Source organism: Schistocerca nitens, chromosome 4, assembly GCF_023898315.1.
Source record: "Schistocerca nitens isolate TAMUIC-IGC-003100 chromosome 4, iqSchNite1.1, whole genome shotgun sequence".
In the NCBI taxonomy this organism is placed as follows: Eukaryota; Metazoa; Arthropoda; class Insecta; order Orthoptera; family Acrididae; genus Schistocerca; species Schistocerca nitens.
In genome coordinates this window covers 734,357,536-734,375,508 of record NC_064617.1, presented here as the reverse complement: position 1 = coordinate 734,375,508, position 17,973 = coordinate 734,357,536, and the positions used below count along the sequence as shown (strand labels likewise).

At 44.6% G+C, this 17,973-nt stretch overlaps 1 protein-coding gene across 1 annotated transcript in view; it reads left to right on the top strand.

Annotated features, from left to right (window-relative positions):
- Nucleotides 1-17,973, top strand: part of LOC126251820 (uncharacterized) — a 239,025-nt gene that overhangs the window by 189,757 nt on the left and 31,295 nt on the right. The window contains exon 2 of the mRNA XM_049952479.1: nt 16,545-16,680. Within this exon, the coding sequence (XP_049808436.1) occupies nt 16,546-16,680 (135 nt within the window). The 5' untranslated portion in view covers nt 16,545. The remainder of the gene's footprint in view (nt 1-16,544; nt 16,681-17,973) is intronic.

Here is a 17,973-nt window from a genome sequence, read left to right as displayed (position 1 = left end):
TAGTTTCACTCCAAAAGCATTTAGGCTTATCGTCATGCCTAATGAATTGGGTACTCACAGAGAGCTGTATTTTCTGTTTGTATCTGTATTACAAGGGGCGTTCAGCATGTAAGGCAGCAGATGTTTTTCTGAAAGTAGGTTGGTTTTATTCCCCACTTTTTTTTTACTACAAAACCCTGTTTTTCACCATAATCTCCATTCAGTGTGTCGGCTGACGGCACCTTGTTGGGAGGGCCGATATACCCGCATGGTACCACTCGATTGGTCGATGTCAGAGCCAAAGTCTTGTTGCATCAATAACCTCCCCATCATGCACGTACTGCTTCCCATGACGGGCATCCCTCATTGGGGCACATAGATGGAAGGCGGAAGGTGCGACATCCGGCCTGTAGGGTGTATGAGGGAGAACAGTCTCATGAAATTTTATGAGCAATGTCCCTCAAAAAGTGTCACGATCAGCCTCGTAACGGTCAAACAATTCCATACAGATAGTCCTTTGTTGATCTTTATGGCGTTCTGTTAGTTGGCGAGAAACCCAGCAGGCACACACTGTTGAGGACCAGAACTACTGTCACAACAACTAGGAAAGACATGCAGTTGAGCAGCGAGGTGTTTGATTGTAATCCGTCGATCACGTCGAATGAGACTGTTCGTACGTTCCAACATGTGCAGGAGTCACAGCTGTGTGCGGTCGGCCGGTTTGTGGGAGGTCGGATAGGTTTGCGCGACCTTGTTATGATGATGACAAATACCACGCCCATCGAGTCACCATGCTTTTATTCACTACCGGGAGTCCGTAGACACTCTGCAAGTGTCTATGAATATCTGGGATGCTCTGGTTTTACGCGAGAAGAAATTCAAGACAGCTCTCTGCTCGGGACGCGTTTTTGATACCATTTTGAAGGCTACGTGTAGCACCGCTACGTATTGGAACTTCATGAGAATATAGAGTCTGAAGGGAAAATATTCCATGATCTTCCACAGGAAATGCCGCATTGTTTCAGTCGAAATTAGCCTAGAAAAAAATAGTGTTACATTACTTACTGAGTGTCTCTCGTACTATTCGGAGATGAAGAGGCTTTCCCAGGATAAACTTCCGTGGAGGTCTGATTCAAACCAGTCTTCTGACTGAATACCACAAAAACGACAACAACATTTATATTTTCAAGGTGCATTACCGTGCTGGTCAGTTTGATATGGTTGTAGGTGTTTAATACTTCCAGATCTACCTTCAATATCTTGTCCAGTTCATAAATATTTATGCCATTTATGTGATGACCAAGAGCAACCGCAGACGTGCGGATGCATATTTACGTGAACTGGTGTCTGTGTTTGAGCCATGTACAGACTGAAAAGAAGTATCCTGAGGCAGGCCGTCATTCCGAACCATGCTCTTGGCTGTTGGTGCCGTGAAGTGAAATCTTGATTTTCCTATCCCTGAACCTAATAATTTTTTACTAAAGTGGATGTTTGCGTTTGATAACTCTAGTTATCTTCAATAGCAGCCCCTTGAACCAAACTATGACTGATGAATTCACTGACTTCAAGCTGCAACAAACGACATATCCTTATCAGTCATCCTGGTTCGACTCGAAGCCCATTAGGGTTAGAGCCTCTGTTGCCGACAGAAATATCAGCTTTGTATAAGAAATTTTGCACCCTGTACAATCCAGAATTATCTTCAAATTGAATTATGCATTCCTCTCGCTGTCCTGTGTCGGGGCAATAAGGAAATTTTCGGTAGCTACTGTCTTCCCTGTCGTTGCATTTTAATGCCCAATAGCGAACATAAGATACGACCGAGTAGTCGAGAGCGTTACGCGCCGCTTCCAGGATTCGGGGCGACGGGCCTGCTCCTGGCGAGATCGCCTCGTGGACTAACCACTCAGACTGGTGGGGCAGGCAACGTGGAAGCCGTTATTAGGCGGTTTCCTGCATCCGACAAGATGAATACTGGGCTCGTACCCACGTTCTGCCTGATATACGAGTAACGTAGACATTCATAAAACGTTCTCACATTTGAACATCGGTTTAAACAGCGTTTAACAAGGAGTGCCGCTAAGTTGAGGTCAACAGATTACATTGTTCAGAACAGATGTGGTACAGCACTGGATTTTGCGGCTACGACCTTAAGATCATCTGCCCTTGGCCTTGTCTGCACAGGGGCAGATACAGCGGCCCTGTCTGGATAAACAGCAGTCACACAGAGCTAGCTGATACGCAACATTATCAAACAATGTGTATTAGTACCGGTTCAATCAAGTGCTCTCCAGTAATGGCTACCTGCCCTAACCCGCATCCCACGTTCTAAACTGAAAAGAAAGAATATTTTCCTGAGGGAATATATGAAAATCTGCAACAACCAGTACCTGCAGATACGTGCTATCCGAATCAACAGATTCTTATGCAGGTTTCGGCCGCTCAGAACAGCGAGCAACTTGGTGGACCATAATTTCATCCTCCAAGAAGCCTGGATGCAAGAGTGGTATAATAACACTTTAACAGAGGTCCTCAGATTTCTCCAAGCCAACAGTAAATCAGGGGAACTTGATATGCCCGTGAGGTCATAGAGTACACTCAACAGGATCCGGAATAACCGTGAGGGTTGTGGTGACTTGTTGTTCAGATGAGGGAAGGCTACAACTGCTGAGTGCAAGTGTGCCTTTTTAAGACAAGCTGCCAGACACTCTGTTGCAGACTATTCTCAAAATTCGTAACATGGAAATCTCTGTGACCTCTGGGACTCTACAGTAGATGTGATTAAATACACAAATAATAATATGTCTGGAAACTTGTAAATTATGTACATATTTAATTTCTATCTCTAAAGTGATATTAATTGTCCTACGATAAAAAATAAAATAATAATAACAATAAGACGGCTATTGCGATTGTTCAATGTCTCCCGGCGTACTTGTTGATCGAACAGTCCACGGGTGTTCTGGAGGAACGTAGTGTCTAACTGGAGTATTACAGTATTTCGCCTGCCAGACAGGTCGCCTTTGCCAGGTGCGCTGACGAACTGTGGGCCCTCAGCAGCTCGATTGTCAGCGCATGTTGACGACGGCAACATGTCTGATCGCCAAAATATTGTGCCCTGCGCCCGTTCTGAAAAAAAGAAGGAAGAAACCGTTTGTTTTACAATATTATCTAAGTTTGGTTACCCATCTGCGTAGCCCAAATGTTCGGTAATCACTTAGTACACAAAAGTACGAATAATCTATGGAAAATGAACACAAAGCACCGAGATGGGGAATGTGTGACTTTCTTTAACCCTGTCTTCAACCAAACGAATCAGATCTGCGCTCACAATACTCGTCCGTCGGCTTTCCTTTTTATCACGGACATTGGACAGCCCATATATAGCACCATTCTCTTTGAGTACCTTCACTCGTTACGTTTGGCCTATAAACTTCACAAATTTCGCGCTCGATATCACCAGCTCTAGAGATTTTGCTTTGGGAACCGCTATTACAGAACATAGCTCACAACTGACAGGGTTTGTCACTGCAGCACACGCTTTGAAAGCAAGTGGCACGTAGAGAAGCAGAGACCGTGATTCTCCACTGCTCACAGCATACTGGTTGAAGGTGCATTGCACCGTAAGAGCGGCGCCTCTTTTCTATTTATACACGTGCGACACCAAACCGCAAGTTACTTTTTGAGTAGGCCGCGTGATTATAATAATAATGATAATAATAGCGATAACAATAGATTTACATCATGCGTAAGCCATATGGTATTCTTGTTGGGGAATTGGTGCGCGCCAGTTCATATTTAAAATCGATTTTGTAAGTTGAAGAGTGTTATTTAAGCCACCCCTCACATAGGGTACAGACACTGATCAAACGCTACCTAATACGGGACCAGACACATTTGTATTTTAATATGTGGCTCTTGTGCTAGCCCTAGAAACAGGGTTGCCTATTCCTCTGTGCTGAAAATATTCATCTCCGTCTTCGCTGACAGAGAGATTTTCACCATTTGCCTTGGCGAGGGCCCCTCACGAGGTACTACACCTGGGACAGATGAACCAAGGCTTTCTATAGAGGTGTTACTCCTCTCCCTCTTCCTTTCTCAACCGGTGTTGGTACCGGCTACGGTGGAGTTTTTTGACTGAATTGGAGAAACATCAGTGACATGAAATAAAAAAAAATGACATGGACAAACGAAGTTAATGGAGATGTGAGAGGGATGGATATAATGGAAGAAGAAATGTGAGGAAGAGAAAAAAGTTCAGAATAAAAGTATAAAGTTTCGAAGGTTTCGAGGAGAAAACAAAGGAAAAGACACGTTCAGTAAGGACAGAAGAAAGAAGAGAAAAACATAGGGAAATAACGAAACACTAGTGGAAAGAAAGAAAGATAGAAAGCAGAAAAGAAAGAAGACATAAATAGAACAAAAACAATAATACGTTTATTCTACACGCAGGCCGATGGAGTACACAGATTTTTCTCCTGAGGGAAGTATGGCGTCAGCAAGAGCATCCAGCCACCATCTTATCACTATCATTCCCTCAGCTCATATAATAACGACGGCCCCGTGGATAAACGGGAAAAGGAAAGAAGTGTATTTATAGACAAGGTTGAGGAGACGGGCTCTAGCCTGGCCGCGCTTTGGGATGGGCACAGCTGCTGAGTCCTGGGGAAGACGGGCCGGCTAGCTCCGGGGCCGGAGCCACCCCCACCCGGCGACTAACGCCCGCCCCCTCCTCGCGGCCCGTCTCCTTGACCCACAGCTACGCGATTCGTCCGCAGCGCCGGGAACGGCGGCAGAAAAACCTGCCGTCCAGCCGCGGCCCAGATGCGGCGCGCAGCTTGAAATAAGGCGGCGCCAGTCTCACGCAGGAGCGCACCGTCTCAGCAAGCAGCCTCCTCCAGCCGAGCGACGCCACTCCAGCACGTAAGTAGCGGGCGGGCCGTTCGGGGGCTGGAGCTGCGGCGGCAGGTACTCTGGTTACTGGCCCCGCAACCACTCACTGACCACCGCGAAACCTTACAGGCTACTTCGGTAATACGATAGAGGCGGCTCTTAAGCGTGTAACTTCACGACAACTGTAAGGTATAGTTTTTTTCTATTTAATAATAGGAAGTGTGTTAGCACTTGCGCTGTTCATGTTGTATGTTAATGACTTAACAGGCAATATTAATCTCCTATTCTTACTGTGACTTAAGCATTAGACACATCGAAATACCTTGATACGATACAAAAGGGTGGATTTATGTCATTATTTTATTCTACCTGTAACATCAGGGATTAACACATTTCGCAGTATTCGGACTGGAGGTCAGGTTTCAATGAGAGTTATTTTTCCCTCCATTTTTTTCCCTTCATTCTCATTAAATGTCTAAGTCGCTATATGGCCCATATAATTTTGGCCAAGTATTTCTTCGACAAGTACCAAAACCCAATTGACCGATAGAAATTTTTATCTGACAAACTACAACAGGAGGAGATACTATCAATTCTGTAATTTTTTCATAAGTTTACTTCAGTATTTCAGTTGTTATGTACAATGCGTGTAGCCCTTCCGAGTGGAATATAATAACAAAATGTGCCCAATTTTCTTACAAAAATTTGAAGATGTGAGCACCTAATAAGATTCTTTGTATTCGAAAAGTGAAACATTTTAAGGTAAACGAGTATGTGCCATTTATGGTAAGAATGAATGCATCAACTGTTCCCATTGCATGTACCATCCCCTAAATGCCCCGCCTACTCCCCATTGGTCAGTGGTATATTCTAATCCGACACGAATTATGTTTTATACTGTAGCAAGGATTCCTGTAATTACTGTTATTTATATTTCGTAACGTTACTGTTTCACATGCTTAGCTCATTTCCATAAGTTATTTACTTCAAATACAATACTTACTTCACTGCAATACTTACTTCAAACGCAACACTGAAAGCTTTCCATAAAAAGCTTAATTTATGAAGGATTTAAGGAGGATATTGTAGTGGTGTGGATATTTTCCATTCTCTTACAGTCAATATTAATGCCGAAATACGTTGATAAGAATTCGTTAGTCAGGAAACAGATATTTTAATCAGCCATTAAGCAATCGGGAATCATGAACAATTTCTTGCTCGCAGAAAGTTACGTACTTTTCCGCTATTTGTCAGAATCGTCAATGACTGGCTCTGTCATACGACTTCCAGTGATTCTGTGATGCCTGTGGCATTCTGTTTGTCACGCGCAATATTTCACTGAAATCTGCAGCTCAGCAATACATTTAAGTGATTGAGCAATACATTTAAGTGATTTGTTGTTGCAGGCACCATGTAATTCCAAAGCCAGACGTTATATATCCTAGACATTGCTTTTTGCATTAAAAAAGTAAACTTGTTTTTTTCATCGTACCAAACCAATTATAAAAAAGACTTCAACATCTCATTGGATCTTGGACTATATGTGAAGTAAAAGGCCTGTGGCCTATAAAAGATCCATGTCTTACGTTTCTGTTCCCCTTGGAATTAATATCCCGAACTCTTTTCAGAAGAAACCATTCGAGTAACCTCATCAAGCTGAACGCACACGATTACAATCTATTTCGCCGTGGAACATGTTAAACAGGGAAAGTCGAAAGTGATAGCTCCGAATATTCATGTAAAGTAGTTACACTTTAAAATCTTAGACGCTATCAGAGTATCTTGTAGGTAGTAATATGTGTGATTGTGTATTTCGGCAGAAAAAAGAAGGTTAGAATGAAATGACATTTGGCCGGCCGGAGTGGCCGAGCGGTTCTAGGCGCTACAGTCTGGAACTGCGCGACGCTACGGTCGCAGGTTCGGATCCTGCCTTGGGCATGGATGTGTGTAATGTCCTTAGGTTAGATAGGTTTAAGTAGTTCTATGTTCTAGGGGACTGATGACCTCAGAAGTTAAGTCCCATAGCGCTCAGAGCCATTTTTTTGAAATGACCTTCCGACATCACTAAAGGTGCAAGCCTGGCTCAGTTCGAGAAGTTTCGTAAAGGAGCTCGATAATGGCTTTTGTCGAAGAGTCGTCTCACCAATCAACTAAAATCATTTAAATAAACCACAGAAACGCCACACATGAATGTAAATCTGCCGAAAAAGTGTTAAAACCCCTTCTTTCAAATAAAGAGTCGTGCTAATCGGTTGCGACATCTCTGCGCGAAAGTGAAGTGGCTTAGGCAGACCACGAGGAACAAAAATTTTAATAAATACTGCTGGAGAAGGATTCGAACATTAGTCCCCAGATGAAGATCCCATTGTCTTAAACGGCCGGTGCGTCCTTGAAAGAAACTAAAATAATTTTGGAAAATCACGAGAAACCTGAATCAGGATAACCGGGCTGGGATGTGAAACGCCCATTCCTCCACGTTACGAGTCCGCTCTCCTAGCCACTGCAACAACTGCCTGCGAAGGAAGAGTAGCATGCTTGAGTACCTAACGAGTGTGTTTCACGGTTACCAATCAGAGGCTTTGAACAGCGGAAATAATCAAGGAATCGAACTGATACTGCGAAGAAACGCTTGGTCGTTGGTATTTTCCGAGGGCGAAAGCCTCCACTGGCAGAACTCGGCCGGTTGCTTTCGAACTAGTCCCGAGAAACCTGCAACGAGGTTATTAAGTGGCAAAGTTGTGCAACGGAGAACGGCGGAGGTGGGCGCGGGCGACCGATGAAAGTGGTTTGTCCAGACGGACCGGCTGGACCACGGCGCTGCGCAGCGCCGGCGAAAGCAGCGGCCGAGCCGCGAGTGCGAACCGCACGCGAGCAGGCGCTGCCGAGGCGAGCAGCAGTCCACGGGGGGAACGCTTCCTCCGCGCGGCCAAGGACCTCCGCAGTCCCACACCGCGACGTGGCGGTGCTTCCGGAAAAGCGTGTTGCAGAAGTGAGACTCCGTCGTTCCAGGTAACTACCAGCGTAAGCGGCGCATGAGGGCTAGTGCGTCGACCAGTGACACTAAGTGCGCCACCTGATTCTATCAGAGAGGTGGTAGTGTCTTTGTCGTGCAAAAAATTCTCGCAGTCGCACTGGTTGTTCTCTGTGGTGTGATAAACTACAGCTAGCTCTCACTATTTTTGACTTTTTATTTTTTTGGTCATGATCGCAGTATAATAAATCAGTCAGATAACCGGTTTCATTTGTTGAACAACTAACTAAGACATAAGAAAAGTCAAGGGAAGAATCACCAATAAGATAAAATCACATAGCTGAAAGCTCAAGATGTAAAAATATTAAACATTTTTGGGGATTAAAAATGACACAGGATAACGTATCACACTAGTGTTGTTCACTGAGGTGACAAAAGTCGTGCGATACTTCTTAATATCGTTTTGGAGCTCCTTCTTCCCGGCATACTGCAGCAATTCGACGTGACATTGACTCAGCGGGACGTTGGAAGCCACAGCAGAAACAATGAGCCATGCTGCCTCAAATAGCCGACCATAATTGCGGTGCAGGGTTTTGTGCACGAACTTACCTCTCGATTATGTCGCATAAACTTTTGATTGGATTCATGTCGGGCGAACTGGGTTGACAAACCATTAGCTCGAAATGCCCTGAATGTTTTTCCAACCAATCGCGATCAATTGCGGCCCGGTGGCGTGGTGCATTATCCGTAAAAATTCCATCGTTGTTAGGGAACATGAAGCACATTAATGGCTGAAAATGGTGTCCAAGTATCCGAACTAACCATGTCCAGTCAAGGATCGGTTCAGTTGGACCAGAGGCCACAGTCCTTCCCATGTAAATATAGCTTACAGCTTTATGCAGCCACCATCAGCTTGCACAGTGACAGCTTGACTCCATGGCTTCGTAGGATCAGCACCATACTCGAACGCCGTACTCGAACCGTGCCGTGACCTCTTACCAACTGAAGTCGGGACTCACTTGACCGGTCCACGGTCTTACAGTCGTCTAGAGTCCACCCGATGCCGTCACGAACCCAGGAGGGGCGTTGCAGTCAATGTTGTGTTGTTAGCAAAGGCACTCGCGTCGGTCGTCTGTTGTCATAGCCCGTTAACGCCAAGTTTCGCCGCAGTGTTGGGTTGGGTTGTTTGTTGGAGGAGACCAGACAGCGAGGTCATCGGTCTCATCAGATTAGGGAAGGACGGGGAAGGAAGTCGGCCGTGCCCTTTCAAAAGAATCATCCCGGCATTTGCCTGGAGCGATTTAGGGTAATCGCGGAAAACCTAAATCGGATGGCCGGACGCGGGATTGAACCGTCGTCCTCCTGAATGCGAGTCCAGTGTGCTCGTGACTGCGCCACCTTGCTCGGTCGCCGCACTCTCCTAACTGCTACGTTAGTCGTTCTTCGCACATTGATATCTGCGGTTTTTCTGTGCAGTGCTTATCTATTAGCACTGACAACACTACGTAAACGGTGCTGCTCTTGGTCGTTAAGAGAAGTGCGTGGTGAGAGGTAAGGCCCGAAATTTGATATTCTTAGCACACTCTTGACACAATGGATCTCGGAATGTTGAATTCCCTTACGATTTCCGAAATGCAGTGTCCCATCGTCTAGCTTCAACAAGCATTCCACGTTCAGAGTCTGTCAGTTCCTGTCGTGCGGCCACAATCACGTCGGAAACCTTTTCATACAAATGACTTGAGTACAAAATACAGCTCCGCTAATGCCATGCCCTTTTATGCCTCATGCACGTGGTACTACAGTCGTCTGTATATGTGCACGTTGCTGTGCCATGACTTTTGTGAACTCAGTGCAATGTACACTGTAAGGGGCAGTAAGGATGCATTGCGGACAGGAAAGCGACAAGTGCTCAAAACGTGCACGAAACCAATATCAGCATGAAACACAGCTACCAGGAGACTCCACGCTAGCGACCCTTTACGCTATCTGCAAGTGCTTCCAAATCCAACAAATTCGAGAAACTCATAAAGCTTTAACTATCACATAAAACAATAAAGTTACATCATTAATTTTCTGTTTATTTGCGGGCACAGGTCTTCAATCCTAGTAAACACTGAAATTCCCGTTCTGCAGTACCGTAGTGCATCGCCAGACAAGACAAAAGAAAATGGCACAGCCTACTGATAAAGTTGATTATCGTGCTGTAATTTGCGTCAGTTGCAGTGGCTATCCAGATGCCTTCTGCATTGGCCTGACACAAATGCAACATTTCCGCAAGAGTCGAAAAAAAAATTACCACAGTAAATTTCAGTTATTAATTGGCTGTGCTATTTCGTGTTGAGTCGTTTTCCGGCGTTGGTGCCACAGCTTCAATGTGGTACACGGCTGCAGACATGTAACTGCAAATATACAAAAATTAACTGTAAGACTTTATTTTATCGACGTGAAACTAGTCTCATATGGGAAGCGAAGAGGTGGACGATTATTATAAAATGACAAATGGGAAATAATCCTTTTACTTTTCCTAGATCTGAAAGTGGTCGTTCAACGACTCCAACCCGTTCTTCATACAACGATGATGACAAATAAAATGATAGTGAATTATTACGGATTGCATGTCTCCGTGACTGACTACGTCAAGTGTTAAAAGTTTGACTAGAGTTTTTGGGAAGCTAGTGAGTTCGTCAAATAACCTGACTCAGGACCAGCTGTATGATGCAGGATTTTCCACAACTTCACAGTCTCGTGAAGCCTGAGTTATAAATAAGGGCTTTGCTAACGACAATCCGTTCTAGGCTGTCTGCAGACTGTTCTCGACACTGCCACTTGTTGAGCATTTACGGGTCTTCCTCTGGCGAGCCGCGACCATCATCATGGCTGAATAACTGTCGGCCAGACCTGTTCACTTTTTTTCATTTTATTTTATTTTATTTTGAAGAAGAAAAGTTAGGTTTTAAAGTCGTATCGACATCGACATCAGCAGACTCAGAGCGAAAATTCGGCTTGCGAAAATGTGGAAAATGAAACCAGGCTCTTTCCGAACGAAACGCCTCGACATAAGCCTTAACCATTTACGGGGACATCAAATAACCTACATCGGGGAGTGACTGGATGCGGTTTTGAACAGCGCTGGATTTTTTTAGACTAATTGTTGACGAAACGTGTTGGATGCGTTGCAAGAAAAAAATTAGTTTGCAGAAACAATCTTTCATTGAAGAAAGAAAAGGAGAGGAGGAAAGCACGAGCAGAAGAAAGAAGATGGAAAACTGAGGGGTCTAAAGGAAAGAATATCCTGACCATAAGAACGAACGGATTTATATATGATGACGACCAGGTAACAGCACGAGAAGGAAGACTAGCAGTGACTTTCTGTCGCCTCGTGGGCTACTTCTGCTTGGTATGTTACAAGGGAGGGAGACTCTTCTTCTGGTGCTTATTATATGAGCGGAAGCATTCGTATGCCCTGACAGCAGTTCGTATTGTGGCACTACTCATTCATCATTTCCTGCCGCTTTCCCAAGAGCAGTTTCGAACAAATTTATCTCGTAGTTCCTCTGCTGTCGTCACTCCGCCCTGGAACAAAAAAGCAGACTCGTAGAGAAGACATTCCCTGAGAAAATAACGTGAAAGAGGCGAACAATGAACTTCGTGGCACAGATACGCAGTTAATGCGACCACCGCCTTCTCAGCCTAGGGAGAGGTCTTTGTGATATAGAGTGTCTCAGTTCACAGAGGCTGCATGTTGCTTAAAGGACAGTGCTAGGTTGTTCTGTAGTTAATACAATGGGTTGGCGCTCTGGAGAAGCTAGGTTCAGATCCGTGTCAGACTGTTTTGATGTGGGCACTGAGTGAGTCCTGTAAACCACTTCGGACAAATGTCACGCTCACATCTTCAAGGTCTCTCGATAAGTCATCATCGTCTAATTTATTTAGCGACAGTCTAGAATGGCCTTGTAGTCGACCACGCTATTATCTACGACGGCTTGCTGAAAAGTAGTGCCTCCGAATTTTATGTGAAAATTCTTAATGATTTTTAAATAAAACAACGTTACTAACATTCTGTGTCTTAATTCTTCAAGTCTACACATTTATTTCTCAGTATAGGCAGCCTAGCAACGAACAGTTTCTCCCAACGAGTGACCAGTTTGTTGATACCGTACTGCAGAATGTTAGAATTTGTTGACGGAGGCACAACGTCACCTCTGCTTGCACCGCTTCATCACTATCAAAATGAAATCCTCGAAAGTTCTCTTTAAGTTTTGGAAGTAGATGAAAATCGGATGGGACCAAGTGGGGGCTGTAGGGCGGATGATCGATGACAGTGGACCCAGGGCGACGCTCTGTAGCAGATGTCGCAGCGTACGTGTGCCGTCTGGCATTGTCATGCTGAAGGACATGGTGTTTCATGTGTGGACAAATTTTCCGAATTGGAAATTCGCTTACGGTACGCCGTTTCTCATGCACGTTACTCACTGCTATGCTACACTCTGCAATTCGGAGCACTCCAGTGGCAGAGGGAGCCTAATAGGAAGACATAAAGAACAAAGACGTTGAATGTTATTGACGTTTGTGTTAATTAAAATGATTTAAGAGCTTTCCACATAAAAAATTGCCGGGGCATTACTGTTCAGCACGTCGTCGTATTTCATACACTGACAAAAGGAACCCAGAAATCATGTTTCACTTGAGTTTAATTGGGCAACGGCCTTGCCACAGTGGATACACCGGTTCCCGTGAGATCACCGAACGTAAGCGCTGTCGGGCGTGGTTGGCACTTGGATGGGTGACCATCCAGGCCGCCAGGCGCTGTTGCCATTTTTCGGGGTGCACTCAGCCTCGTGACGCCAACTGAGGAGCTACTCGACCGAATAGTAGCAGCTTCGGTCAGGAATACCATCATAACGACCGGGAGAGCGGTGTGCCGACCCCACGCCCCTCCTATTCGCATCCACCACTTGAGGATGACACGGCGGTCGGATGGTCCCGGTAGGCCACTCGTGGCCTGAAGACGGAGTGCTTTTTTTAAGTTTAATTGATTTGGAGGAAGAACAAAGGGGGATCATCACCACGCTCTGAAGATAATTGAAATTCACTTTCAGTTGTCCCTCCAACCCATATTCAGGAATAAATACAACGGTCACAGCAGCAATGACTGGAGATAAACACATGTAAACGCTTTGTGATTCTTTCAGAAGTGTGCTAAGGTATTAGCATCTAATGATACCAAAGATTTGTTTTCTCATTCCTTAGGACTTTATACAGAGAGATACAAGATAGATCAGGAAGCAGATTATAGGAATTTGAGAAAAATCTAAAGCTTTTCAGATGTAGACGGAGATAGTCACACTGTTGGTGCATAACGACATTTCGTGCAAAAATATCGAAAATCACTCTTCGTCAACTTCCGGTTAAGAGACTTTTTTTATATATAAAATTTCGAGGGACAGAGAGAGACGGATAGCTTTTGTCCGAGTTATCCTTGCGATCAGTAGCCTTTTCGTCTTCGTAGCCGAATGGTCACCGCCACTGACTGGAATACAGTTACCGGCACTGCCAGGGAATATTCCATAGCGAGAAGAGTGGAACGATGTGTACATTGCCTCCTAATATCAACTGATGGGACACTTGTATAAGAACTAGCGGCTCTTATGCGTGGAAAGCCTACAACGACCGGGCTAGTGATGTGATGACACCGTGGCCCTCCATACCGCAAACGCCTGACGCCACATGGCTGAGGACAACACTGCAGCCGCTCGACATCGCATGGATCATGGAGATTTTTTTTAGTGGTGGCCTCCGTAAGGAACAGAGAGAATCTCCCGTCATCCTAAACATACCTGTGCAGACTCAGTGGCCCAGAGGCTTCTATATTGTTGAGGACTTATTTAATGACCAGGTCTGTCGTTTCAAAGAAATGGGATCCTAAATACTACTGGTTAACACCAACGAGAAGAATAAAAGACTGAAGAGTACGATATGCTTGCATGTGTGAAAGTTGGTTGTCCTGAGGAAGAGCTGACGTGCAGTTGGCAAGAAAGGGAAAGCCGTAGATGGCGCTGTCGTAAGAGTCCGTATGAGCTGCGCGTATTGCACCACGGCGAGTTGCGCAACCGCTACCCCGCCCACCTGTTGCAGGACGACGCTACTAGCACCGCCCCCGGCCTTCGCCCACTTAGCACCGAACTCACCCATTTTTTCCGCTTTTCATAGTACTATTCTTCACATTAAACACTATAAATAATAAGATTTACCTGGATGGTACTCAGTGGTAACTTAATAATGGTGAAATGATACGGAAAGTGCTCTGTCTCTCTTGCTAAAGCCGGCCGCTGTTGCCGAGCGGTTCTAGGCGCTTCAGTCTGGAACCGCGCGACCGCTACGGTCGCAGGTTCGAATCCTGCCTCTGCCATGGATGTGTGTGATGTCATTAGGTTAGTAGGGTTAAATAGTTCTAAATTCTAGGGGACTGATGACCTCAGAAGTTAAGTCCCATAGTGCTCAGAGCCATTTGAATCATTTGTCGCTGTATTGTTCTGATTACAACGACCAAGTCGTTGACTTGTTACACCTCCTACTCTCCCCCAATGTCATAAAGCTTCTCCTCATGAGAATAAAAAGAACACAGGTGGTGATAACTAAAGGCTGAGAGTGTATTTAAGGTTTACAAAACTAAAAGTAACTGGTTATATTATCCATCATTATAATTTTCAGCAACTGAAGGATGTATTTCAGAGTAAAATTCAGTTGTCAGTTGCAAATATGTTTTTATTTCGCTTTACCTGTTTAGACAAATTAATTTGTCAGTTTCAGAAGCCTACAAAGTTAGGGATATTATAAATCTTCAGGCCTTGGCTATACGCTTATGGAAAGCTAAACCTGTAGTAATTACGTTTATGTAATACACTTCTTACAATGGGAAGCTAAACCGACACTAAGTAAGCTTCTGTAATACACTTCTTATACTTTACATAAGTGTACAGCCAAAGCTAAGAACTTTTAATATTCCTAATTGTGTGGGCTTCTGAAGATTAGAAATTAATTTGTTGAAACTGGTGAAACAAAATAAAAATGCATTTACAACAGGCGAATGAATTTCGTTCTGAAAGCTAACGTACTCTCATTGTGCTTACACGCTTTAACACGTACATTTTCACTGTAATAACTCACATGTAATTGGGAAAGATTTTTGCTTTCTCTACTGCGCTTAACTTTTTCATTCATAAAACTAAAATTTTACCCGTTATTGCCGTATATACAGTCAGCAGGGCGTGTTCTAGTAGTTAGCACCGACGCCACCAGATCGCGTAGTTTCAATTTCGATTTCAGGTCGAGTCGGGGATATTCTGCACCCGGGCAGTGGGTGTTTACTTTGTCCAGATCTTCTCATCTCATCTTCATCACAAAGACACACAAGCCCCCAAAGCGGGGTCAAATAGAAGGACCAAGCAGTCGAACAACCCCAGACAGTGTCTCCCATCCAACAATGCCATACGATTATTTTCATTTTTACCGTTTATTCAGCATGAGAGATAGCCGAATACTCGATACACTCTCTGATTTGTGATAAGAATAGCAGTTTTTGGCAGTTGTAATCAGAATTGGTCCCTATGCAAACATCAGTAAAAGCCTTTGTTAAACCTCAGCTAAAAGTTAAGGCGACTCTGTTGTCAAACAAGGAGCATCGGCCAGTATCCACATATATTACAAAAGTAGATATACGTCTACATCTATTAGTGTATGTTACACATCTCCTCCTGAACCACTGAACCGGTTTCAACCAAACTTGGTACATGTATCACGTACTGTCTGCAGAGAATGGCTGTGGCTGTAAGAAGCACGAACTGTACCAGTCAAACGGGTGGGGGGAATGAAAAAGAAATGTATCGGACGACAAACGAATTATGAGACTTTATTCACGCATTATTTGAGAATGAGAACAGTTTGTGACTTTCAACAACCTCTACACATAATTTAAAACCTCTGCGAAACTTTTTCTCGGTGAGGGAAGTTGAAGTGGAGCAGATAGAAAAGGGCAAGGAGAAGAGGTACACAGACAGGGAGAAGAGGATGTGGACAATGGACGAGGGACGAGGAGATGGACAAAGAAAGGGGGAAGAGGAAATTGAGAGAAAGGGCGAATAGGTAGAGATGGACAGAGAAAGGGAGGAGGAGGAGATAGGAGATGGACACAGAGAGGGAGAGAAGGAGATGGACAGAGAGGGGTGATGAGAAGAGTGATAGAGAGAAGGGGAGGAAGCGGTAGACAGAGTCATGGGGAGAAGGATAGCGGGAGGGAGAGGGAGGAGACTGACTTCGAGGGATAGAAAAGATGAACTTAGTGTGGGAACAGGAAATGAGGTTTGGTAACAGAGAGTTGAGGGAGGAGTAGATGGACAAAGGGGGAAGGAGGAGCTGGATTAACAGAATATTGGAAGAAATACGTATCCAGACAACGCCGGATACTCAACTGGTAGTATATAAACAATGTAAAGAACTAATGTGGGGGACAGGAAGTGATTTTGACTCTAAGTACGTTGAAAGACATGACGCATAAGCACTGTAAGAAAATTAATAATAATCAAAAACTGTCTAGAAGACCATCCCATTGACAGTACTGACGTGTTGCGTAGACAGTTCCAGACGTCGTGTGGCAGCAAGCAGCACAGTGTATGACGCGGTGGTGTGTGTGTTTGTGTTGCAGCATGACGGGATCGGCGAGGTGGGCGCTGGTGGCGATGGCGGTGTCTGCGTGTGTGGCAGCTGCGACGGCTGCCCCTGGATCATCGCGGCAGCTGCTGCAGTTGCAGCTGCAGGAAGACGCAGCGCTGCAGGTGCAGGTCAGTCTCAGTAGGCTTCTCCACTCTCGTTTTTCGTCGTTTGATCTGTAATTGTTTACTCACAGCTGTCTCGATGACGCTGACTTGACTTGACAGTTCACAGATCTCGATTATTATGTGTAATTATCATCTTACGAAAGTAACACGCCAAATAGGCATCTATCGCTCATCATAGTCTCTTAAAATCAAATAATCGCAATGAGATGTTTTTAAGTATCAACAACTGTGTATTGCTTTCAAAACAAGGTACAGTTTCTTCTGATGACTCATAAGAGTCGAAATACGCCTACTGTCGTATGTCAGCCTAATGTCGGACAGTAAGTTGTGGATAAAAAAGGATTTTGCGAGGCGAGATACATTGTGTACTTCAGTTTGGAATGTAAAACTGCATTGAAAGTTAACAGTCTTATCTGTTACTTTTAATGTTGCCGCTAGAAACGCTTTAGCCTTCGATTACTTATGAGGCGGGGAGGTATCTCCGTGTAGCAGAGAATTTACTTCAGCGAAAGAATAGACAAGAGACAAAGAAGGCCAAGTATAGGTAGACACACTTACGAAACATACGTCCAGCCACTGTTTTCCCTTGTCAAGGTATCGTTGAGCGCAGATACAATGTCGTAATAAAAATAATGAGGGCGTTTTTCATGGTTGGGCTCTGGAACCCTTCAAGCTCTTAAGAAAGCGCTATCTGCGGAAGGATGTGAACACATTTTACAGTACTATGTACTGTGTACAATGGAGGAACAGTTGGGAGACGATAATTGTATCAGCATGGCAATGAATTCTGTCATACCGGATGTTTCTCCTAAGAGTCGTCATGCGCGTTTTCACAGCTCGTCACGTCTCTCATGTGACGCCTTGCGCCAACAGAAAGCGTTGGTTTGTGAATTGGAATTTTACTTGCCTATTAGGTAGAGCACTCCGAAATTACTCTAGTTGGATATTCGTTTTATCAATATGTGTTAACAGGGGCAGCAAAATGCTTGGCGGTAGCAGTTGGCGCGGGCGAGCGTAGTGCTTCCACTACTGGAGTACTGGTTATTCTTCGAGCTGTCCCTATTAACAGATAGCCAAACATCGCACAAGACTAATCGCTATATCGAATGGACACGTAGAACTGCACTTTAAAATTCATTTTGTTTCTAACGGGAAACAATCTGACGCTTTCCGTCACGACTAGGCGTCTCGTGAAAGACTTGAAAAGCACTATTTGTCTGGGCTGACTCCAGCTACACAATGCGAAAGCGAAATTGCAAATATCTGACGAAACACCAGAGACAGTGCGACTGATGA